The 25,808-nt window shown below is 46.3% G+C and overlaps 2 protein-coding genes across 5 annotated transcripts; one reads left to right on the top strand and one right to left on the bottom strand.

Annotated features, from left to right (window-relative positions):
- Positions 1 to 225: 225 nt before the first annotated feature.
- On the bottom strand, positions 226 to 21,762 carry IMMT (inner membrane mitochondrial protein). Of its 4 annotated transcripts, XM_038135044.1 has the most exons (15): positions 21,603 to 21,762; positions 16,778 to 16,854; positions 16,210 to 16,399; positions 14,353 to 14,473; positions 12,058 to 12,138; positions 10,904 to 11,005; positions 10,236 to 10,372; positions 9,139 to 9,242; positions 7,105 to 7,240; positions 5,978 to 6,107; positions 4,230 to 4,244; positions 3,005 to 3,228; positions 2,024 to 2,155; positions 1,506 to 1,635; positions 226 to 1,183 (listed from the first exon to the last, which is right to left on the bottom strand). In XM_038135044.1, exons 1-15 carry the CDS (start codon positions 21,645 to 21,647, stop codon positions 576 to 578), a joined length of 2,232 nt encoding a protein of 743 aa, XP_037990972.1. In that variant the 5' UTR covers positions 21,648 to 21,762; the 3' UTR covers positions 226 to 575. The 4 variants fall into 4 exon arrangements, with proteins under 4 accessions (XP_037990972.1, XP_037990973.1, XP_037990974.1 ...); XM_038135045.1 differs by lacking the exon at positions 4,230 to 4,244 and having other exon boundaries at positions 576 to 1,183; XM_038135046.1 differs by lacking the exon at positions 12,058 to 12,138 and having other exon boundaries at positions 576 to 1,183.
- A 1,007-nt stretch (positions 21,763 to 22,769) lies between these two features.
- MRPL35 (mitochondrial ribosomal protein L35) lies at positions 22,770 to 25,245 on the top strand. The gene is made up of 4 exons (XM_038135631.1): positions 22,770 to 22,869; positions 22,959 to 23,121; positions 24,506 to 24,650; positions 24,889 to 25,245. Exons 1-4 carry the CDS (start codon positions 22,836 to 22,838, stop codon positions 25,075 to 25,077), a joined length of 531 nt encoding a protein of 176 aa, XP_037991559.1. The 5' UTR covers positions 22,770 to 22,835; the 3' UTR covers positions 25,078 to 25,245.
- Positions 25,246 to 25,808: the final 563 nt, after the last annotated feature.

The raw sequence follows: 25,808 nt of genomic DNA, 5'->3' as shown, positions 1-25,808 counted from the left end.
GGCAGAAATCCAGGACCTGTTCTTACACCAGTTTTGTACATATCCTGTACTCAAAGATGGGTTCATTTTTTTTAGTGCTGTACAAATTAATAAATCACATCAGTGAATCCTTGCTCCTTGAAAGAAGTAAATGAAGAGTTTTAACTCTTCAGGTCATGGAGAAAAGCTGAGCTTTGTACTGCCCAGCTGCAGTTGATGTTTAAACAGGAGACTTAAACAGCAGGAGCAAGTGGTTGAAGTCTTGTTTTATTCAGCTGACAAAGTGGCAAATGATTAATGGCAGGTTACAAACATTATTTTGGTTCGATCACAAGCCCACTTGGTAAGATAGGGAAACATTAATTCTTACACAAATTGTAGGGAAGCTTCCTGAAGTTGGTTGTCGTGACAACTCAAAACCAACAAAAATACAACAGATGGTGAAATTAAATACAGTGCAAGGAAACAAGACTGTACCCGTGCTTTGATTTACTGCTTCCAGCCCCTGCCAACAGCTCTGTTTGAACCCTCAGGAGATGATGGGATTTCTCTCTGGCCCAGAACAGCTGAACTGCCTCCAAAGCCCCAATCCTAGCTCACTGCACTTGAGTTGTTCCCAGCCCCACAGCGCTGGCGTACGCTGTCAAGATATCCACAATCTGTTTGGTTTCTAGGGTCATCCGCGCTTCCGTCAGCCAGTCGTGTGCCACCCTCCTCGACTCCCCTCGTAACTGGTTGACAAATTTGGCCGCCAGCTCCAGGTCTCCGTGCTCGATGCAGTAGGAAGCGTAAGACAGTAACTTAAACGTGTCGAGGTCGTCGGGGCTGAGCTCGGCCGGCGGCTTCAGCTGCTGAGGGTGGAACACCAGCAGCGACTGCAGGTAGGACAGGAAGTATTGGTACAGGCTGTTCCTCGTCTCGTCGATCATGGCCACTCGTTTTGCCAGTTTTTGGACCGTGTAGAAGCGAGCCCTGAGGGCCTCCTCGCTGTACACGCCCCGCGTCAGGGACTCCTGCGGCAGAGCCGCTGTTAAGGCTTCCGTGAAGGCGTTGTCGGCGCAGCTGGCTTTGATGGCCTTCACCGCGCTGCCCAGGGGCTCCGTGGGACTGTCCCCTGTGCCTGATCTCATGCAGTATTTGAGCGCTTCCACGGAGAGCCACAGCTGATGGGCCTTCCTGGCCTCCTCCTCGGCTACTGCGTGACCTGCAAGGGAAGCCAAGAATGGGCTCTCACTTGGGCACACATGGCTTTGAGAACAAGCAGCAAGAGCCACCCCTCTCCACCCTCTGCTTTCCAAAGCAGCCAGCCCCTCAGCGTGTGCTCTAAAGCAAGTCTGTCCCACAGCTTAGAGCCAGAACAAGACAATTTTTGGAAGAACCACCTTGGACTTGCTCATCTGGGATTTGCTGGATGCTCCACAGTGTGAGCTACATGCCTAAGCCTGGGTTTTGATGCCCAAGTTGGGGCAAGGAGCCTTTGGGGAACACAATTTTAGTCCTTAAAGAAAGAGGAATTCAGTGCTCACTCTCGACTGCTTGCTCAATTCCCTTCAGCCTGGCATAGGCAGTGTTTATATCCAAGGTGAAGTTGTCAAGCTGTTCCTGAGTAAGGCGTCTGAACTGCATCTCCTGTTCGCTGAGCTTCTCCGATAGGTTCTGAAACAGTGCAAGTAACAGAAAGAGCTGGTTAATAATATTTGCCTTATTTTTAAGACATTTCTATGTATCTATTGTCCTTGTTAGGGCCAATGCATACAGTAAATACAATATACCAATAAGAAACTTTATTGGTTATTGGAGTGAATTTAACAGTTACTGCACTTGTGTCAAAAAGTTATCACCTATAGCAAAAGCTTTTCAGACAAGTCTGAATAAAACCTACACACTGAGGCACTCTGTATCACCTCAAGGTAAGCTTGCTTCCCTCCCTAGCTCTCATTTCAATCCCCTGGAACATGTTTCAGGACTCTTGTCATATGAAACATATGTGCTTTGCCAGGGTTTGAATATCCCTTTAATTCCCTGGGGGACTCCTCTCCCTTACCTGCTCGAATTCCACCTTTAGATCCTGCTCCTGGATCTTCAGGACGTCTCTGAGGTGGTCGGTGTGGGCAGCAGCCTGGCGCCGGAGCTGGGTCCGCATCTCGCTCTCCATCACCTCCCGCACCTCTTCCACCTGCACACACGCGAGGGGTGTAATGCACCACCCTGCCCAGCTGCTGGGCACACACTGCCACAGCATCACACCACTGATGACTGAGGGGATGTGCCAGAGCAGTGGCGCTGACAGAGCCTCTCTTTCAGCTCAAAGACCTGCTGAGGTCCAGTTCTACAGCTGAGCCTTTGCCTAGAGATGCTAAGGAATAGATTCGTGGTTCACCATGTGAGTAACTGCTGGTTACTCAGTAGGCACTTAGTGCAGCTACCTAAGTTGTATATAAAAAATAGAGTAACATGTCAAATCAAACACTCAAACAGTTTTGGAAGCCGGTTTATAAATGAGCTTCCAAACCCAAAAGACTTTACCTTTTCCCTACATAGCCCTGTAATGGCTACACGAGGTCAGATCAAACACTGAAATTCTTCTTAGTGAAGGTGGCGATGCACTGGCACAGACTGCCCAGAGAAGCTGTGGCTCCCCCAACCCCTTCCCAAGATCATGTTCAGTGGGGCTTGGAGCAGCCTGGTCTAGTGGAAGCTGTCCCTGCCCATGGCAGGAGGTTGGAACAAGCTGATTTTGAAGATCCCTTCTAACCCAAATCATTCTAGGATCTATTTTCACTCAATAATCGTATCTCCAACAGGAGCCAAGTAACTTCACAAAGTCATTCCCCATCTGATTTTACCATTCTAACTTCGCTGCAGTTTCTTTGCTCAACATCTCCTTTTCATGTTTAGCCTGGGGGTCACCCATGTGAAGTCTCCCACTACCCAGAACATCCCAGCTGTCCCTCTGGCCTTTTCCATTAACTCTTCTACCTTCTTTTTGACCCAAAGATTTAACCAGGTGCTTTAGCCACTTTACCTTCCTCTCCTGTTCTAATTCAATCTCATTTTTGTGACGCTCCAGCGCTTTGGCCACGGCTGCCTCAAATGCTTTTTTGTCTTCGAGTTTCTGTTTCTCCAGGGCGGACTCGATGTGCTGCTGCTCCCGCACGCGCTGCTCGGCCAGCTCGCGGTTCAGCTGGTCGATGCGCCGGTGGGCGTGCGCGATCAGCGAGTTCAGGTCATCCGTGGACAGCTGGCCAGCTAAAGGGAACACAGGCCGTGAGGGAGGGGATGGGAACCACAGGGAAACTGCTGCAGTGCCCCCCCGCCTCCCACTCGAGTGCTCTGGGGCTCCAAGGGGTCACTGACCACTGAACTCGTTCTAGGGAAGCGCTTCAAGCCCTTGACCTGTGCTAATGCCCACCTGAGACCACTTTCTGAACTGTATTTTCATTCCAGGAGAGAAATTATCTTGGTTTCTTCCAAATCATTCCCAGCTGTAATTTACACTTCCATATCCATGAGTCGCACTCAGAGACTGTCAACAGCTCTGTCATTTCTTGGTTTTTACACCACCACATGTTTTCCCCTCTGCCAGCACACAGAGCAGCAGGGAATGTCACTGTGAGGGACAGACAGAATTCCATTTTCTCCTCAACAGTCCTCCAGATGAACTGCTCCTAATCAGGTTCCTTATCCCAGACTGTACCTTTCAGGTTTGGCTACTCAAGAGGGCAGCACAATTCACAACCACCTTGTACCTGGGACAGGAGGAGCCAAGCTAACCCTGCAGCATTTGGTGACCTGAGAAGGGCTTTATAAAATGCTGCAGCTCATTTTGCACTGGCTGCCAGCTTAATAATCTGTATGGAAAGCTGAGACTGCTTGGGAAAGCATTCCTGCAGGATCTCAAGCAAGCAAGATTGCACAGTCCTTCAGTCACCTTGCTGTTGAGTGCTGGACAAAGGACTGGCACAGGAGGACTTGGAGCAGTAGTGCTCATTGTCCAGAGGGAAAGCTGACCAGCAGCACCAAGCTCAGCTGCTGGATGTAACAGTGTCACAAAAAGATCCCTTTGTGGTTTAAACCAAAAGGAAAGGGTCCCAAGGCATACCTCAGCCTGAAATGTTCTAATAATGCCACATTTCACCCTTTGTTGGTAACTGCCTGTGACTTAAAGCCATGCCCCACACAACCATAAAAAAGGACAAAGAGAAGAGGTGTTAACTTTCAAGGGACAAGAACAAGTGACAGTAACTCACCTAAGTCAGTTATCTCTGCAACAGAAAGAAGTTGGGAAAGTTAATGCACATTCACTACAGCAAGGCAGTCATGCAAAAGTAAAACAGAAAACTAAGAGCTTATCTACAGTGACTTAAACATGAGACCAAGTCCTTAGAAATTCAGGAAGAACAGTATGTGGAGTATAAAAGTCTCTGCATTACAGGCAAGATGTAGCCCAAGACACCCCAACCACTAAAACCACCCTTGGAAACCCACAGATGAACTACTTGAATTCAGCCAAAGCAAGGAACAGAAGTTTGAAGTAGGAAAGTGCAACAGGACACTGGAAATTGTAGTCTGCCATTTTTAGGGTCTTACAAACAGAAGCAGTTGGTCAAGAAACAAATTCCCCAGTGGCAGTGAGAGTCAGGGACCCCAATAAGTCTGTCCCATGTGCTTCAGCAAGCCACACCAGTAAGAAATGGGGCACACAGAAGCCACCAGGAGCTTCCCTTTCCTCCCACACAAGGGCAGTGATCACAAAACCCAAGATTTTGTCCTGAGCGAGGAAAGGCAGCTCCATCCCCAGGGAGCCTAAATAATTTTTTTATTTCTTCAGAACTACTACCACCCCCAAAGTGAACTGCACAAACAATTTGTTAATTTCAAATATTTTCCCCACATACACTGGGTGTGGGGTTGGCTGTTTTTAAAATAAAACCTGACCATTCCAAAGGTCTGGTGTATTCATTTTGACAGGAAAATTATTTTGTGGACTAAGGTCCACATTCCTAAAGCATAAAGTAGCTTAAAGAAAATCTGTTGTAATTCTGCATTGTATACCTCAAGAAAAATATTAAGGTAATACTGACATCATTGTTTTCAAATGACAGTTATTACTTCTATTAAAAAAAATCTGTAACTTGGAAATAAAGCCTTAACAGCTGCCTCTGAACACATCAGCTAGAAAAGTCTGAGATCACTCAGTAGATTTATGTTAAACCCTGATTGGAAATATCTGGAAATCTGGGGCTTTTAGGGAATTAATGTTTTTGAACCACCACAGACAGTAATTGTTCCATGGACATACTACACATGGGTTCTTGCAGGAGCTCATCCACAGTAATGAGCACACACAATCCACCTCCTGCAACTCTGCTTGCCTTTAAAATGAAAGCAGCCAAGGTGAGCAGGAGCACCTGTGGCAAGGAGTGTGCAGGGAGCATTACTGGGGCGAGCTGACTGTCCACTGCTTTTGTGCAGCACTGGCTGTTGCTACAGGTGTGTTCCTGTGTCAGTTTAGTTCAGAAATGAAATGTACTGGGGCAGGCAGGGTATAAACAATGAAACCTGTCCGTTTCAGTCATGATGTAGAAAAATTCAGGAAGTTCTTTACCACCCTGTAACAGCAGTGTTTTATAACACCTCTAATCACAGAGTCAACCAAGTATTTGATTACTGATTAACATCAGATTTGATAGAAATCTGGAATGACCTGATTCCCTTCCTGAAATACCAGGTAGAGGAGAGATGTTCATACAACCAATATGATATTTATCACACAAGAGCTACATTTTGTGATACTTCCCATACAGCACAGATAGAACTGATTTCTCTTCAGAACACCTGCTTTAGATTATTTAATTTAGTTGTGAAATAATTTTCACTTTAGACCAACCAAATAGTGGGAAAATTTGAAAACTGGGATGCTGGACATGGAGTGGTCATGCACTACAAACCACAGTGCAACAAGCACGAGGAAGCCCCTCTCCAGTGGGAGACTTACTCATGCCCTTCCAGCCAGGCTTCACGTCGGGGGTGATGCTGTCCAGCTCCTTCTGGAACTCCTCTCTGGCCTTGACCACCAGCTCGTGGTACTGAGCCACGATCTTGGCCTCAGACTGTGCTGCCTGAACCTGGAACAAACAAGGGTGAGATTCGCTTGTTTTTCAAGGCAAGGGTTGAAATTGAAGGCACATATTTAAAGCCAAGCCCTGGGATACTGGCACATATCAACCTACAGCCAAAACAAGGCAAACTCACCTGGGAGAGCACCAAACCTCTCTTTAATACCACCCTGTGATATTAAACCTCTCTTACACAATAATTATTTGCTGGAACTATAACTAATCCATTTTGCTTCACAGGCTCACAGTAATTACACAAGGACCAAGAGTACCTTGAATTCAGTTTATATCTTAAACATCTCCAGCTCTTTTCTCTGCTCACAGCCATCATACAGGCCTAGTAAGCGATGCCTGTGATTGCTGCCATCCTCAGTGAGTTCTGAAGTTCCCACTATCAGGCTATATTCACTCCAAACACACCTGATGAATTACCAGCTGTCCTACAAAGGGACAAACTTCACCTTCACATTTCTTTCCCAGTCTTCTGAACTGCAAAGTGATTTACCACCAAGTTAATAGCATACACTGAACTCCTCCCTAACCTTGTGGTAAACTACCTTGGAATCAAGTGAAGAACTACAAGTTGCCAACAGAAAGGACTGGGACTATGAAGCCACCTGGAGGCTCTTTCAAGACAGAGTTCAGGTTCTCACAAAGATCTTGCCATGTCTGATTACTGGCAGTATAACCAGCTCAAAGCCCGAGTACAGCTACAAGAGGATGGATTTATAATTCAAATGCACTGGAAGTGGTCACAGCACAGAGCCTGTCTGAACTCAAGAAGTGTTTGGACAACACTCTCAGGCACAGAGTGGGTTTCTTGGGGTGTCCTGTGCAGGACCAGGAGCTGGACTCAATGATCCTGATGTGTCCCTTCCAACTCAGCACATTCTGATTCTATGAACTGTCTCACTCCCTACAGAGGATTTGGGAATGGGTGATCTGCACAAGCTGCCAAGGAGTCCCCACTCTGGAGGCAATTATAAACAGTCTGAGGAAGCCTTACCTTTTTCACCACATTGTCCAAGTCCACAATCATATGATGGAGATTTTCTTCTGCAGCAACAATGTGAGGTTTGGCTCCTGCCAGCTGAGACTTCTTGGCCTTCTCGATGACACCCTTTGTCTTCTCTAACTCCTCTCTGAAAAGAGAAGCAGCTGCTAAGCCTAACACAAACAGGGCTTATCACCCCAAAGAAAATTTACTTTATGCTGTTGGTATTCACAGGAACAACTACTGGGTAACTCTACTGATGCTTCCTATCTACCAACTCTAAGATGCTTTGACTAAGCATTACTTTTTTCCCACAGCCTGAAACCTAAAGATGTCAGTGTGGCTATTCCATGTACAATGAGAATTATTTACACTGCAATTAGTATTCAGGATCTAGCTGGAGGGAAGATGGAAGTTCACTGAAAGGAGTTAGTGTTAGTAAAACTAGAATTAGAGATTAAAATTGGGTTAGAATTATACAGCAGACATTTCCAGCACGTAACAGCAGCAAGGAAACATTTTTAATATAGATGGCTTACGCTTGCAGAAGTGTTTTGGACATGGTGACTGGTGGAGATTAATGAGGATGGGAGAGAATTTATAGGGCTCTGTAAAGATAATTGTGTTTTTTTGTAATTAGGAAAGAAATGCTTTTTTCTAGCACAATTGGAAATCAAGGAAAAAGTGAAAAAATGTTCCTTTTCCAAATCCATTCAAACAATGGAGGTTTCCAATAACCTCATTAGAATAAGGAACAAGCTTTAAAATAAGTAAATTAAGAAAATAAATAAAAGCAAAGATATCCAGTAGAGCAACAGAGAATGAAAGCTGCTGCATGTGGGGTTTGCATTAGCTTTGTTTTAACAAAGAAACCTCAATTACACCTCCCACTAATTTCAGTCAGCCCAGCAACAGCAAAGATAAGGGAAGTTTATCATGTGATAGCTACCATGCTACCATGCAGCTTCCAGGATGATGTTGCCCTCTTAGCCTTAGAAGCATCAAAGCGTTTCCAAATTTATTTCTAACCTCACTACAAGGGCATCTTGGAGATACTGTTGTCATTTTATTTCTGCTCCTTCAGTGCCCACAGACCACACTCAGGGGGCACATCAACACAGGTCACACACCCCCGGGGTATGAGCAGTGCTGCCATTCAGAATTCAGGTTTTTCTTAGGCTTGTGCTCAGTAAAAATCAAATGGCTTAAAAACAATTCTGTGGACACAGGGAACTGCCAAAGGATGCTGCAAGGTTTAATTTTTTCATTACCACTAAAAGAAGCTGGTGATGTTGCTGACTCAATGAACAGAGTGCAGTCATGGAGTCATCCTCAAACAGTTTGGGTTGGAGGGGACTTTAGAGATCATCTCATTCCACCCCTGCCATGGACAGGGACATCTTCCACTGGAACAGGTCACTCAGAGCCCCATCCGACCTGGCCTGGAACACCTCCAGGGATGGGGCAGCCACAGCTTCTCTGAGCAAACTGTGCCAGGGCCTCACCACTCTCACAGGGAAGAATTTCTTCCTAATATCCAATCTAAATCTCCCCTCTGTCAGTTGAAGCCATTCCCCCTTGTTCTGCCCTTTTAAAAAGTCCCTCCCCAGCTCTCCTGTATCCCCTTTGGGTGCTGGGGTGCTTGAAGGTCTCCCCAGAGCCTTCTCTTCTCCAGACTAAAGTCCTTACAATAGGTTTATTATTAACAAAATTATTCATAATAATACTAAAAGGACCGTGATTTTTTTTTTTCATCTTCCTTGAACTTACCAGCACTCTATGTTAGTACTAAGGAGATAAATAAGTTCTTAAAAAGAACAGGACTGTTTCAGACTCTCTGCTACAGGCTTTGAGCACAGGCACCCAAGGTTTGCACACATCAAATTAAAATGGCTAATGAGTATTAAACCATCTTTTGATTTGGCACAAACAGATCATTCAATATGAACACAGGTGACAACATACTTGCTAGAAACTCATCTGGTGTTTGCCAGCCCTCACATGAGCAATGTAACTTTTTACTCCAAGACAAATCCAGCAACTCACTTGGCCTTCAGAAGGGCATCAGCAGCTTCATCCACGGCTCTCCTGCGGTCCTTCAGCGCCTCCTCCAGCGTGCGCCACTGCGAGGATTTCTTCTCCCCGGCATCCTGGCAAGCACAGACTCCTCAGCAGGGTCATCACAATCACTGAACAAGAGCTACCACACACTGGAAGCCTGGTCACTGAGCATTTCCCTCAAACTGAGCACCATTCTTGTGGTTTTCAACAGCACAGCTGGAAGCTTTACGAGTGATGTTTCTCTTCCAACATTTTGTTTTGGTTTTGTTTGATTCTTAATGGGTTTTTTTTCCTGAGCCACAGAACTGCATTCACCCAGAAGAGCTTACATGAGAATCACTGTATGGTCCACAACCTATAGTGGGGAAATCTCCACATGCATTACAATACTTTAATGCTTCAAAATTGTTTTTAAGGTTAATACTTACAGTACCATAATACTTTAAAGTTGATTTTAAATTAAGTTTAGTCATTAAGCTTAAAAGCAATCTCTTAAGGCAGTTATTTTACTAACTACTAGATTAAGTCCTAAGTGCTTGGTTGGCTGCCCATGTCCCTGCTAACTGATTAACAACTGAATTTTATCTCTGCTCCAGAACTGAACGGGCAGTGGCAGACCCACAGAAACCCTGGCATGAGCACACCATCAGTGTTATCACTTGTACATCCCCTCATCCCCTTCCTATTTCCTGACAAGAAACAAACAATCCAGAAAGAGGATGCTGGCAAAGGGAAAAAAGTTCAATGGAATTACTGAGGTGGACAGCATGATCTTAACTAGGTAAAGAGTCCTGTGAACTAAAATAAAATTAATTAAAATACAGTGTGAAAACTATTAATGTCTTAACTTGAATTTTCTTCTTGCAAAAAGAAAAGAGAGGAGTTGGAAAAAAAACAAACAACAAAATTCAAAATCAAAACTACTGTATTATTTGACTGCACCACATTTCACAAGTGGAAAGGTAAGTTAAAACTGTGATAAAGGCATTGCAAGAAAAGATTCCAAGTTTATTTTTAATTGAGATTGAAGTTTTGCTAAACCCAATGAAAAAGAAAAAATTGTCCTCACTTGTCCAATTTACCTCAGAATCGTCCATGGCATCCTTCAGTATTTGGGAATGGGCATTCACTGCCTGCACAGCTGACTCCTGAGCAGTGATAGCCTGAAGGGTTACACGAGCAGTTGTGCTTAGGGCTCCTTCTAGAGTTGCTGCAAGGGCTGGAAAAAAAAGTTAAGTCAATTAAACAATAAAGAAAAGAACTTTATAATTAGTAAAATAACATGTTACAGCCTCTACGTCTCTTAAATGATTTTCTATGATCTAAAAGGGCTGGTCAGTTAGGGAATTAAACAGCAGCCTACAGAAGAAGATCACCAAAATGCTCTCTTTATTTAGAGCAGGGGTATTGAGGAGAGCAGAACACCACCCAGTGGAAACCTCTCCCATGGGATTGCAGGGGGGTGCAGGTATATCCCATGTCCACTTGTTCTAATGGCTCTGGAAACAAATTTTTATATCTTCCTTGAACCCTGACATCTATTCCAACCTCAATTTTTCCATAATTCTTCAACTCTCAGTCATTTATGAGTGGGTGGAAGAAACTTCACCACCACGCCCAGTGCCAACTCCACTGCTTCACCACCACTGCACATCCAAGAGGTGTGTAAGGAGCTCAGGACTATGAAGCCAGTGCAATTCCACAGTTCTGTCATGCAACACCCACAGGAACAGTGACAGTGTGGACTCACCTGAAACCTTCTCTTGCTCCTCTTTGTCTTGCTGGGCAAGCCGGGCTGCAACTTCTTCTGGTGGCCGTTCTTTTACAGCATGGGAAGCTTCGTGTTGTTTTCCTATTTAGAAGTAAAAAAAGAGTCAAACTGCTTAAGTAGAGAGTCCAAATTAGAGTACAGAGGTTATTTGTAGGAAAGTAACTTTATCAAAACTGATTTTTGTAGATCTGACTTCTGCTCAAAGCCATGCTGGAACTACCTGAAGAATCTTTATATCCATAACTACAAAGGCCAGTCTCACAACTTAAAGACAAGAGCATGGACACCTCACATTCATTTGGAGGTTTTCCATTGTCTAGTGACAAAATTACACAAGACTCAGAAGTCAAAGGCAAAGCCAGAAGTGAGAAACACTTATGGAGCCAAGGTTAAATTTCAAGTGAATCTCTCTTCTGGCTTTTTCTCAGCTCTCCTCTGGCATGCTTACAGAGCCCACCCAAAGCAATGAAGGATGAGTGAGAAGGCTATGGTGGATCACAATTATACTCCATTCCCTTGCCTGCCACCACTTAAAATGCCTTTCAGAGTGAGAACTGACCTAACTAATGCTCTCAAGATCAACAGCAAGTTGCATCTGAACTGAGGAGAGAGCCCAGAGCTCTCAGCCTCAAGCTGCAACAAAACCCATCAGGTGACCTCTGAATAATGCTGATATTACTCTGCAGCATGTACTTAACCCTGGCATGCTTTCTATGAAATGTTCATAACTGAAAGAATTAATATAATCTAATCACATCTGGAAGAGACTATCATCTCAAGGCTGGTGTCTCTTGCAGAGTTTAACAATAAACACAGTTTCCTCACTAGTCCCTGGTCAGAAATGCCCTACTGAACAGCAATCACAAGGCCACCAAGAGCAGAGGCAAACTGGAATGTGCAAGTTCAGTTCAGCACAAAGGCAGGCTTTGCTCTTGTGCTCACACCTCTACCTGTCCCAGGCATCTGCAGCTCTCACTGTGTGCAAAATCTATCAACAGATGGAAGTTTTTGGCACAAGGCACAGAAACTCACACATTTCAACACTGACAAATACCAACACAGAAGCAAGAATGCATGCACGTGAAGCTAGAGGATTTGGGTTTTCTTCATTAGATTCAGATGTTTTTTTTCACCTTCTTCAGTCTGTATCCCCGGAGCTGGCACCGACACGGCTACCCCTGTTGCAGAGATGATCTGTGCTGCAGCCTTGCCTGCTGTTAAACACAGTTGCAGAACACACCAGTTAGTACAGCTGGGGACATGGGCTCCATCTGCCAGAGAAGGATGGCCACAGCATCTCCGGCCAGGGCCTGCTCAGCTGGTGAGGAGAGGCTTAAACCAAAGCTGCCAGGAGAGGGGGCCCAGGAAAAGGGAACCTCATTTCATGGAGACATGGTGGGATGGCAACTGTGACAGGAGGGCTGGAACGGAAGGATGGAGGCTCTTTAGGAAGGCCTGACAGGGGAGACAAGGAGTGCAATCACCCTCTTTGTCAATGACCAACTGGAGTGCATGGAGCTCTGCCTGGGAATGGATGAGGAGCCAACCAAGAGTTTATGGGTCAGGATTAGAGGGAGGGCAGGGACAGGTGACATTACATTGGGGGTCTGCTACAGGCTGCCTGAGCAGGATGACAGAGTAGATGAGACCCTCCAGTGGGGGAACAGCATTGCTGAATTAGGGAAGAGCAAGTGACATCATCTCCCTGGATTTCAGAAATTTGAAGTGGCATTTGCCAGTGTCTTGCACGACATCCTTATCTCTAAACTGGAGAGACATGGATCTGATGGATGAACCACTCTGCAGATAAGGCACTGGCTGGATGGTTGTATTCAAGGAGTTGTGGTCAATGGCTCAATGTCCAATGGGCACCAGTGGTAAGTGTGTTCCTCAAGGTCACTATTGGGACCAGGACTGTTTAACATCTTCGTTAGTGACCTGGGCAGTGGGATTGATGCACCCTCAACAGGTTTGCTGATGACATCCAGCTGAGCTGTGCACACATTGGAGGAAAGGGATGTTCATCCACAGGGACCTGGACAGGCTCAGGAGGTGGGACTGTGTGAGCCTCATGAAGCTCAGCAAGACCAAGTGCAACCTCCACAACTTGGGTTGGGGCAAGTCCAAGCACAAACACAGGCTGGGGGGAGAATGGATCAAGAACAGCCCCAGGAGAAGGGCTTTGGGGTGTTGGTGGATGAGAGGCTCAACATGACCTTGTCATGTGCACAGGCAGTCCAGAAACCACCTCAACATGACCTTGTCATGTGCACAGGCAGTCCAGAAACCACCTGTGTCCTGGCTGGATCCCCAGTAGTGTGGGCAGCAGGTCAAGGGAGGAGATTCTGCCCCTCTGCTCAGCTCTGGTGAGGCCCCACCTGCAGTGCTGCATCCACCTCTGGGCCCCCCAACACAAGGAGGACACGGATCTGTTGGAGCCAGTCCAGAGGGGGCCACAAAGATGCTCAGAGGGCTGGAGCCCCTCTGCTAGGGAGACAGGCTGGGAGAGCTGGGCGTGTTCAACATGGAGAAGGCTCCAGACACCTTCAATTACCTTCCAGTTCCTACATGAGAGCTAGAGATGGTCTTCTACAAGGACATGGAGTGACAGGACAAGGGGAAAAGGCTTCACACTGACAGAGGGCAGGGTTAGACTAGATATTAGGAAGAAATTCTCTATTGTGAGGGTGGTGAGGCACTTAGGCCGCCCAGAGAAGCTGTGGCTGCCCCATCTCTGGAAGTGCTCAAGGCTAGGTTGGATGGGCCTTTGGGGTCTAGTGGAAGGTGTCCTTGCCCTTGGCAGGGGGTTGAAATTAGATTATTTTTAAGCTCTCTTCCAAACTATTCCATGCTAAGTGTTATAATATAATAACAGGGCTATAAGACTTAATTTTTTACTTTGTAGAAAAATATTAATTGGATATGGATGTTACTATTTCCAGAAGAAGATAATTCCTGGATAAACAGCAACAAGATATTAGTTACACATACACAGAGCCATTAGAGATAGACATAACAAGACATCACAAGTGCTCCTCTCTAAACGAGCTCCATTTGATCTGGCTTTACAATAGCCCAGTAATTATCCAAAATTAAGTATCTTGTGCTTGCAAGAGCCTCAGAGTCCAGCACCTGAAGTTCTCTTCCTGCTGAGTCTCACATCTAAACTATGAAGGTTACTAATTATTTATCTCAGATTCCAAATATCCTCTAAATTAAATACATTTCTTTAAAAAATAGGGACAAAAAAAAGCTGAAGCTACTTTATGCAAATGTTATGACTTGGAAAGAAAAAAAACATTAATTCTAAGAAATTACAATATTTACCTTCAACCATTCAAAGGACAATTTTAATCTACTCTAACATATATGATACAGGAAATCATTAGGTCATTTGCTTCTTTGTACATGATACTCTATAAATTTACCTCCTTTTTCCTCTGTAGGAGCAGCACCTTCTGGTTTGCTTATCTGGGACTTGGGAGCAGGCTGTTTAGACTCTTTCATTACTTCTGCTACAGATGAGATCTTCAGTGGACCTTGTTGTATCTTGAAAAGTCAGAAATAAGAAATATCATCAGTTTTTCAAACAGCTTGGATTTCACCAATTCCAGTAAAATGAAAAAGAACTTTCCCATATCCAGGTGTCTCTACCATAAATCTGAGCTGCAAAGTGCAAACTAAAACAGCCATCTAATGCCTTGACTTGATTTTTAATTCAGAAGGAATTTTTACGGTTTTCTCCTCTCCAAAAATGCAGGTAGAACTGTGGCAGTTTTCACTATAAACAAATATTTATTCAAATATGAATAAAAAACAGTTTCATGCTCCAAATATTCCAAGCACTTCTGAGTGTGTTGAATGCAGAAACTCTAAGTTTGGCTCCACTGATTTCCTTTTGAAAGGCTTGAGATGCTGGTGGTTGGGGCACATAAACACTCAAACACAGAGTATTGTGACATTTTATGATATTTATCCCTTAATATCCATTGTGGAAAGCCACAAGGTACAAATAAAACCATCTCAGGGGAGTCGATAACTCTGCTGATCAATCTGGTTTGCAAAATTCCCTAGTGCCTGGGAGGCACCAAGAGCTTGGATAATCACACAAACTGTAGCTAAAACAAGAAGAGAGAAAATTTTCTTGACTGATATTCCCCCACTCATTAAGAACAGCTTTCTTAAAATTCAATTTAAAATATTTTGAGTTTCCTGAAGGCCAAATGGCTTCAGAAAGCTCAAAAAAAACCATGGCCAGAGCAGATTTTCAGTATTCTTGATTATTGGGAAGTATTTCCTTTCACATGGAGGGGCAGAGAAACTTCCAGGTTTCAATTTCCAGAGTTGTGCCAAAGGCAGTATCAGATTTTCCTTTCTCCAGGGTAGTGCCACTAAGATGTCAAAGCATGATGCTTATGCCTGGCTCTGCACCATTCAAATCTTTACTTATTCAAGAATGTTCTCAGTCCTCTTTAAAATAAGTTCACTTAGAGCAAGTTTTGTAATTCTGCTACGCCACTAACTAATTTAACAGCAGTTAAATTCCAGCCTGTCACCCGCCTCTCTCTCTCCCCATTTTATTTCTGAGCATAAGCAGAGCAGCTATTCAGTTGGGATTCTATTAGATTACTTTACTGCAAAAGAAAACAAGTTTTACAACCCACACACCACCATCATTAGATGGTAATGGGAAATGTACAAGCATCACTTTTGCAGCACCAAGTAGGAACTGAGTTCATAATTCTCAAACCTTAATTTAAGGAATCTTAATTCTTTAACTTTTTTAATTCTTAGCACAAAGCAAAATTAACCAGAATTCGAAACCTAAGTGCAGACACTTGTCACCATGATATTTTATGAAAAGCCCTTTGCCAGGATTTTTTCTCCCGAGAAGCTGAGAAACCTCAGAGGAAAAGAAAAACAATAATTATTTGCTGCTGTGGAATTCAACAAGTGCATCTTTGATTGGTCCATGTGAGTTGTTTCTACTTGATGACCAATCATTGATCCAGCTGTGTTGAAGCTCTGAGCAGTCACCAGCTTTTGTTATCATTCCTTTCTATTCCTTTCTAGCCTTCTGATAAATCCTTTCTCTCCATTATTTTAGCATAGTTTTAGTATAGCATTTTTAATATAATAATATCATAATATAACAAATCAGACTTCTGAAACATGGAGTCAAGATTCTCATCTCTTCCCTTGTCAGAATTGCCTGCAAAAATCCCACAGACACTTTCTTAAAAACCAGAGGAGTGGATGTGTGGGGCTGGATGGGAAACACTTACTGGTTTCTTTGACACTGGTGTGCTGGAAGGCGCAGGGCCAAGTGCCATCTCAAAGAGTTTGTCGGAGTAGGGAATGGCCTTCTCCACGCTCTCCCGGAACTGTCTGTCATAGCTGGCATACAGGACGGTTCCACCTATCCCTCCACCCACAAACAGCAGACCTGCACCGATGATTTTGCCCACGGAAACGCTGAGGAGGAAAGAAAAGTGAAAAGGATGTAAACGACATAAATAAATAAATTACATTATATGGCAAACATCAAACAGTTGGTGATCTTCAGCTTGCAGCTGGGGACCACCACTCTGTTCCAGAAGCTGCTTTAAATCACTTCAGCCTGGTACAACACTGCTTAGTGACTAACCCAAAGGTGAGATGCCAGCTCACAACTTCCATGATAAATACTGATCCATCTTCATTTCCTTCACCTAAATCTGACTGAACCACACAAGGAACACGCCCCATGAGAACAGGATTTACTCCACACAGACATCCCACTGCCAGGAGTCTGCTGTCATGTGGAGCAGACTCCCTGGCACAGCCAGTCCCACCCCAGAGCCCGCTACGTACCCGGAGTCCCCGGCGTGGGTGGCATATCCGCGGTGCGGCCGCGATGGACGGAGCGAGGCTCTCACACAGCGACTGTTCTGTGGGGGAGGAGGCAGGGTCAGCGGGGACACAGGGAAGCATCTTCCTCCCAGCAGCAGCTCTGGGCTGACTGGCTCCAGTGCCACAGCCTCAGTGTGTCTGCAGGACAGCTGGGACCAGCACTACAACACTGGACTCTTTCCTGGGAACGCATGGAGAGCTTTCCCATGTGCAGCTTTTAAGAAGTCATGAAATTCTTTGAAAAATAAATTGAAAATTTGAAAAATGAGAAGGAATAAACCCCTACCCCAGCTTCTTTCTGCATTTATTTTGCTGATTTATGTGCTGGGCAGTTCAAGTGGGTTAGTGTCAGATGCATTTCAATCTCACACACTAGAAAGGCTCAGTGTGAGAGGGGCAGAACACAACAACAACTGTTTAAATGCTTAAAACTACTTTTAATTCTTAAGATATACAAGCAATTCTCCCTAAGATTCCAAACCAAGACCACTACTTTAAAAGAATTAAGAACACGTACACTTTCCAGATAGACATCAGATTATAATATAAATTAAATTAGTATATGAAGAGTGATATTTCATTATATTCTACTTAACAAGATCCACATTACCGAGATTTTTATCTACTCTGAAGGAGTGGTTAAGTTACTCTAAGCCTACAGAAGAAAACACACTGCTGGCCTCAGAGGTTTTTTATCCACATGGGAATTACTAACAGGGAAATACACAACTCGTGAGAAATCCAAGTACAAGGCACAAAAAGAACTTTTCCCACAGTTGAGGTATTTTGCCCAACAGGGAATTTTTTTCTTTAAAAAAGAAAAAACTGGGAGATGCTTCATTACAACATAACCCCAAAAGACATTTCTCTATTTCCTTTTGCACATGGCAATAACATGCACAACTCTTGTGGTTTATGTCCTATCCCTGTCCAACAGCACAGACAGGAAAAGGCAGGAACACTGCATTCTTATTCTTTCCACAAAGGCAGCCAAAACCTTTTTAATTAGCAGCAGGAGCATATGCACAGCAAGAGGAAGCGTGCTGCTCTTGCCCCTGAGAGCTCCAGGAGCCCTCACTGTGGGTGGTTCTCTGGATTGTGATGGATAGAAAGGGCAACAAAATAATAAAAATCTTCTCTAACATTTTTGATTTTTTGACTTCACTGCTCCTTTCAAGGGGAATTTCACTAATAAAAGCCTCACAAATCATTTTGTTACCAAAACGTGCTCCTGACTCTCAGTATGTCCCTATTACACCACGAAGCACAGGAGCAGCAAATAATCCAGTATTATGCATACAGCTCGATCCAATAAAATGAGAATGGAAAAAAACCTTGGTTTTCTGTTCATCAATTCAGACTGAATTTCCAGTCCCTTCCAACCCTTTGGGATTGTGCTATCTTGCCTGGTGCTCCCCTGGAAATAAGCCATCACTTCTGAGCTCCTGGCCAGGCTTTCTGGAGGCAGTCCCACCCTGCAGCACTGTCACTCCCACATCCTTGCTCGGGCTGGACCTGCCCTCTGGGCCAGCTCAGCCCTGTTCCTGTTGGCCAAATCCCCTACTCACACCTGGTGATGGCAAACAGCCCTGGACCCATGTGGCTCCACACCTTCAGCACACACCCTCGGGATCAGGCTGTGCTCAGGGAGCCAGCAAGGCAGAGGAGAACACCTGCTTCTCTTAGCCCAGCAGCTGTGCTTCATGCACCAGGAGGGGTTTTTTGGAAGGTTATTGATTTTAGTCCAGATGATCTTTTGAGATCTCTTCCAAGCTGGACTGCTGTAGAATTAGCCAAATCCTCATTTCTATTTATTTTTCATCAAGATGAGTGGAACCAAAACATAGGCGCTCCATCTCTGGCATTGGGACTGTCACACATGTAGCAATGGGAGCAGTAATTAAAGCCAAAACAAGCCCTCACCAACTCCATCTTTCAAGTCACTGCGAAAATTTCCACAGCTGGCCAGTGGAACAGCAAATGAAAATCTGTAAGTACCCAAGTTTTATGAACAGAAGCCAAACTTTTCCTCCCTCACATCCGGATACATTAATACCTCTAAAAATCACTGATCTTTTTAAAAATCAATTTTTAAATGAGTATTGCTCTCTTTTGGTCACCATAACAATATTGCTTGTATTTGCTGTACCACCGTAATATGGAAATTAGCAGGTTGTTTCTAATCTCCCCTCTGCAAAATTTCCAGGACTCTGTAAATTTTCAGACCCTTGTCATTTATTTGTAATAATGCCTCGAAGAATTTTGGAGAAATTCATCACACATGCTTTGCTGTGCCCTTCAAAAGGCAGAAATAAACCACTTTCTGTCCTGCAGAACACAGAAAATTATTTGGATAAGGCAGCACGGACACTGCAAGGATGCCCACAGCAAGGGCACTGCAGGACAGCTGTTTCTATTTCTTCCTTCTTCTCCACAAGCTCTACATGATATTTGTTTCATTCAACGTTTAAAATATTTATTTTGCATTCATTATCTACTATTTAATCACCACAAGAATCACTTTTCAGGGCACATCACACCTTCACTCTGGTTAATATTATGAGCCCCAGTGATTTAAGGGCATTTAAAGATCTCCATGTGAGCTCACTCTGGCACAGTGCTCAGGGCAAGAAGAGCACGGCAGAACATCATTAAACAAATTAAATTTGCCCTGCAGGTTTATACTTTATGTGTAACTTCAAACAACCATGGTCAGGACACACCATCCTCTGCTCATTGAGCTCCAGCTCAACCTCTCTTAGGCACCAGGCTCGAGTATCCCGATCCAGAATTTCTGTAATATGGGATTCACTTCAACAGAAAGAGCAAACCAGAAACTTCAGAGAAGTTTTTCTTCATGAAGACAGAGATCAGGTACAACAAGGACATCTCACCACAGAACTCTGACTTCCCACCATTCAAGACTCCTGCCAAACATCACACACTTTTACTAAAAGCCTTGTTCATTTCACAGAAAACTTCAAAAATACTTCAAGAGAAAAGTTTCTCTGCAGCACTGCATATGTAGCAGAAAACATTTCTGAAAGGGATGAAGATCCCCTTCTCTTAAAGCCACTTCAATTGTTACAAGTTTAGTGATGCTCCACACACAGAGCTCATGGTAGCAAAGAATGAACAGAGAGCTCACAGAAAGAATGGAAGTAGGAAAAAATGAATAACAGGAAAGAATGAATAAAGTTTTCCCAGTCTCCACCACGAACTCTCTGGTACAGATAACAAACTTCAGAGAGCGCTGTGGCATCTCTGTGTCTGCACAGTTCTCAGGGATTAAATTCTGCCCTGTGAGGGTGGTGTGGTGGTTGCCCAGGGATGTCCCATCCCTGGAAGTGTCCACCTCCAGGCTGGACAGGGCTGGGAGCAACGTGGGATAGTGGAAGGTGTCCCTGCCCAGGGCAGGGGGTTTGGAATGAGAAAGTCTTAAGGTCCTTTCCAATCCAAACCACTCTGTGAGTCTTCCACCAAATATTTATAGCCCGATGACCAACTTCCAGCTGCAAAGCACCACCCTGGCTGTTCTGGAGCTGTACAGTCATTCCAGACACATTCTGTTAAAGCCAAGCACATGCAAATAGCCTCAAGTGATAAACATCTGCCAAAGCCTGGTTTCTGTCTTCTCAACTTCCAGATGAAACTTTCCACAGCCAGGCAAACCCAGAGCCTTTTTTCAGTGGGCATCAGGTGACCAAGGGACTCTCCAGCCCTGCAGGGGAAATGCAGCAGCTGCAGTGGGAAAGACTGGAGCCTTAGAGGGAAGAACCTACAGCTTCTCCTTTGCTAAATCGTGTGAACACAGGCTATTGAACACTGGGACAAAAGGATATAAAAGGGATCTAATCAGGTTATTTTTTTAATCAGGCAGCTGAAATACAATTTGGGGTCTTGGTAAAGGAGTCACCCTCACCTATAAATCCCCGTGGCTTCCTAAAGTTGGCCTACTGCTTTAAAAAGGCTCCAGAGCACATCGCCATCCTTATCTCCACTGATAAGGAGAGGCAAAAGTCCAGAACACGAAGCACGAGTCCCACCGGCACTTCTGCCCCCGGTGTCGCGTGTTGTGTCCCACTGCGGGGACAGAAGGATCCCCTTACACATGAGCTGACATCACCCGTGTCCCCACGCTACACACCGGGGCGCGCCGCTCCCGGCCCTTCGGGCGGCCGGACCGGCGGGCTCAGGAGGGGCTGCGCGGGAGGCCGCGCCGGGGAAGGCAAGGTCACGTCCTTCCCCGCCGGGGAGCGCGCCTGCCGCCCATCCCCGCGCCATCCGTGCGGGGCCGGCGGGCCGTGCGCGTCCCCCACCGAGCCCCCCGCCGGCCCCCCGCGCCACGCCCGCGGCTCCCGGCGCTGTCCCGGGCTGTGGGCCGGGAGAAGCGGACCTCAACTGCGGGCCCAGCGCGGCCATGGCGGCCGAGACTACAGCCCCCAGCAAGCAACGCGGCACCCCCGCCACCCCCGTTAAGGACTAAGAGTCCCGGCACGCCTTGCGGTGGTGCCGCATTCCGACCCGCGCTGTGCTGCCGCGGTGCACGCTGGGACTGGTAGTACGCCCCACCGACCAGCGCCCGCCCCTCGCCTCCGTTGGCGGCCGCGGCCGCCCGTCAAAGGCGGCGCAGCCAATCGCGGCCCGCGCGTGCGGAGTCATTCAGCGCGCGCCGAGCCGCGGTCACAGGGATTCCTCCCTCCCCGCAGGCCTGGCCCGGCCGCACCGGTCGCAGGGCTGGTCACAGCGGGGGTGGCTCGCGGGACTCGCCCCGGGGAACGCTCACCTGCTTGGCCGCGGCGAGCCCCGCTCGGCGGCACGCCCGCAGCATGGCTCGGAGCGGCGGCCGGCGCGGCCCCGCGGGAAGGCGCCTTGCGCGGGTCCTGCCGGCGCCGCCTCCGTTCCCCCCCCTTCAGCGGGCACTGCGCCTGCGCGGCCCTCCCGCCCCGCCAGGGGGCGGCCGCGCGTGACGGGTCTCGCGTGGCCAATGGGAGGGCGGGCACGGGCCGCGCGACCCCGGCGGGGCGGGGGTGGTGGCCGCGCGCGGGGGCGCGTGCGCCGAGCAGGGCTCGCGCACGCCGGAATAAAATAAAATAAAAGTAAAAATAACAGAATGGGTCCGGTCGGGCGGGACCAGAGTCGGTCGATTGGTCCAACCTCCCTGCTTAAGCAAAGTTATCCCAGAGCACACGGCACATGATTGCAACCACACAGCTCTGGAATGTCTCCGGTGAGGGACACTCCGCACCCGCTCGGGGCAATGTGCCCCCGTGCTCGGCCACTGCTCTGTGGAGCTCTTCCCACGTTCAGCTTCTGCCCGTTCCCTCTCATCCCATTGCCCGGCACCGCCGAGCAGAGCCCGGTCCCTGCTCCGAGCACTGACAGCGTACAAATAAATTCGGACACATGATGAGATCTCCTCTCAGGTGTCTCTTCCCGAGGCTGAACAGCAGCAGCTGTCTCAGCCTTTCCTCCAGTCGCCCAGCCTGAGTGTAACACATTTTATAGCGTTTATCAACACAGCTCGCTCATAAACCTTCTTTCCCTCAGAGCACTCAGGAGCCATTTCTATCTCATCCTTCAACCAGTCCGGCCAGATTTCTGAAGAGAAAAAAATCAGAATACACCAGTAATGTACACAAACAATGAGTCAAATCCACCCGGTGCGTTTTTTAGGAAACTTTAGTAACATGCTTCAAAGCTCCCGGGGCGGAGGGTCGGTGTGTGCCGGTCACTGAAGGTGACGGGTGTGAGGGGGGAAGGAGCGGGAGCCGGAGCGGGGCGGACGACGAGCACGCTGGGTGTGGGCGGGAGCCCGGCTCCGTGGGCGGCAGCCCGGCTCCGGGGGGCGGGAGCCCGGCTCCGGGGCGGCAGCCGGGCTCCGGGGCGGCAGCCCGGCTCCGGGGCGGCAGCCCGGCTCCGGGGCGGCAGCCCGGCTCCGGGGCGGCAGCCCGGCTCCGGGGCGGCCGCAGTCCCCGTGGGCGGGACCCGGCGCGGCCCCGCCCGGCGCAGCGTGGCCATGGCGGCGGCGGTGGCCCGCGGGGCCCTGGCGGGTCGGTAGCGGGGTGGTGGCGGTGGCGGTGTCGGGGCTGGGGGTGTCTGGCTGGGATGTTTGTGCTGAGGTTCTCCCGTGTCCCCGCAGGGATCCTGCGCCGCTGGGCTCCCCGTGCGCTGCCGCTCGGCGGCCCCTCCGCCCGGTGCGTGGGGCACGGACCGGCCCCGGCCCCGGTCCCCGCTCCGCTCTGGACCCCGCGGCTGCTCGGCGAGAACCGGCCCCGGGCAGGGACCCCCTCGGTGCTCAGCAGGTGCGGCTGCGAGGCTTCTCCCTCGTGCGAAAAACCATTAAAAGGGGTTTCAGTTTCTCTCTATACATCTTGTCTTATATATATATATATCTATATATATATATATATCTTATATATCTTATATATATATACCTAATATATCTTTTTATTTGCATACCGTACTTGTTTTAGATGTATATTGTTTCATATAAATATAAATAAATTTAAATACTATACATTTCAAATATATGTATATATATATAACTATATTTTAAAATAAAATATATTTATACATAAATACATTTAGGAATATATATTTTATTCCACTACATATGCATTACATAATATGCAATATACTGTGAATGTATTATGTATCCTGTAACATATGTAATTTATCATTGTGTGTATTAATACACATGTGTGTATTAATATTATATTGTTAATATAGTCTATGTTATATTCAATAACATGTAGTATTATATAACATATGCAATAGGTGCAGTATATATGTTGAAATTCCTCCATATATATATATATATATGAATATTGTAGAATTATAGGTTGGAAAAGACCTCTGAGATCATCAAGTCCAACCCTTACCCCAGCACTGCCAAGGCCAGCACTAAATCATCTCCTCTAGTGCACAGATTTTACATCCCTCCAAGGGATGGAAAGTTGTCCATTGCCCTGGGCAGCCTGTTCAGTTCACAACTCCTTCTGTGAAGAAAGTTTTCCCTAGAGTCAATCTAAACCTCCCCTGCCAAAACCTTCTCTTGTCCTGTTTCTTGGGAGAAGAGATTGCCCCCATTCCCCATATAGATATAAAATAGATAGATAGATTGACAGACAGACAGACACAAACTTGGGCACCTTTTCACTCTGCAGTGGGTCTGTGTTAGCCCCAAAGCCTCCCACTTCAGTCACCATGAATGCTTGAAGCAGGAGGTAAATCAGGATGCTCTTTGCAGCCATATTTTCCAATCAGTCTTGTAATCACTGCTGTTTCTCTTGCTGCTGGACTAGATGATTTACAAGGTCCCTTCCAACTCAAACTATTTTCTAATATTCTAAAAGACTAATATTCTAAAAGTAATTTCTGAATCCAAGTAACAGCTGAATATTGGCTTCTGAGTGTTTGACTGCTTTTAGTAGATTAAAAAAAGGTGCTCTGTGTGGAATAATAAGTTTGAGCTGAATTTTGACCAGAGTCCAGCCCTGACATTGCTATTCTACACCCACTAGCTGCTGTGCTGTAATACTGGAGGAGTCCTTGTTGTCCTTCAACCGAGCCACAGCTCTTCTGATCTCTCTATGTGTGATAAAGGCAGTGATTTCTTTTAGAAAAAGGTGTTTCATTCCTGTTCTGTTTCCCTCTCCATTTTGGGGTTGGTTTGGTTTTTTCTAGTGTCACACCTCTACTTCCAAGTTTACTCCAGCAGCCAGCAAGGAGCCTCACCTACTGCAGCCTACGGAAAGGAAAGAGGAAAAGTGTGAAATCTGTGGTCAAAAGGTTCCTCCGGCTGCACAACGGCCTCTGGGTTAGGAGAAAGGTGAGATTTTTTGGATAATGAGAGCCTGTTCTTTACAGTCAGGGTAAAGTGTCATTGTTTTCCTTCGCTTGGAGGGCAGTGGCTGGTGTGGAAGTTAAAAAAAGCTCTGTAGAGAGACTCCCGTTTTCCTGAAAGGGGGGGATTTATCCAGGTTTGCTGAGCAGTGTGCCTGTGTTTGTGCATTTGCAGCGACCTACTCACAAGTGGGGTTTTTTTGGTGTGTGTTTTCTCCTGACAGTCTGGTTATAAGAAGAAGCTGTGGAAGAAGTCAGCCGCCCAGAAGAAGCGTTTGAGGGAGCTGGTGTTGTGCACGAGGACACAGTGTAAGCTCCTGGATAAAATGACCACATCCTTCTGGAAAAGAAGGAACTGGTACGTTGATGACCCCTTCCAGAAGTACCACGACCGCACCAACCTTCGTGTGTAGAAATCTTGGGTTTGCACATCTCTGGGAAAGGGGCAGTGGCCCTGTGGCATGGTCTGGGGTTTGGAACATACATCTGTACTGCCTGTACTTTTTAAAATAAACATGTGCATATCATCTGAACAGAATTATGGGAATCTATGCCCACAATAAAGGAATATTCGAATTTATCTTCATCTGCTGTTTGTTTTACTTAGCAGAGGTCAGGCTGGTCACCTACACATTCTGATGTCTGGTGGTTTCCTGTGATTGTCTATCACGGAGGAATACACTAAACAGCACTGAAAGTGAATAATTGACATACTTAATCTTATTTTTTTTAATAAATGTGTTTAAATAACCCCAGAATCTTTTCCTGTATCCATATTAAGTGGTGGCTCACTGAATGGAGTCTTCTGGGGAAGAGGAAAAAGGAGAGCAGGGTCCATCTTACTATTATTGCCTGTCACAATAACACACTATTGTCTTGTGTCCATGCTAGAAAGTGTAGGGAAAAAAACAACCCCAAATCAGAGTTTCATAGCTACATGCTGGTTTTATAACTGATTTTAAAATGTATTGGCCACCAGCTTTCATTACAGGATTCACATTTTGTGTCCTCCGTTGGTTTTTGAGTAGTAGAATCTATTCTTTGTGTCCTGCACAAAATCCTCAAGCAGACAAGTCAGAGTAATTTCTTGTTTTTTTCCTTTAAGTCTAACTAGACCTCATACTGCACATTCCTGGTCACACAT

This window comes from Motacilla alba, chromosome 4 (assembly GCF_015832195.1).
Source record: "Motacilla alba alba isolate MOTALB_02 chromosome 4, Motacilla_alba_V1.0_pri, whole genome shotgun sequence".
NCBI classification, from domain to species: Eukaryota; Metazoa; Chordata; class Aves; order Passeriformes; family Motacillidae; genus Motacilla; species Motacilla alba.
Note: the sequence above shows the minus strand (reverse complement) of the source record. Positions and strands in the feature narration are given on the sequence as shown.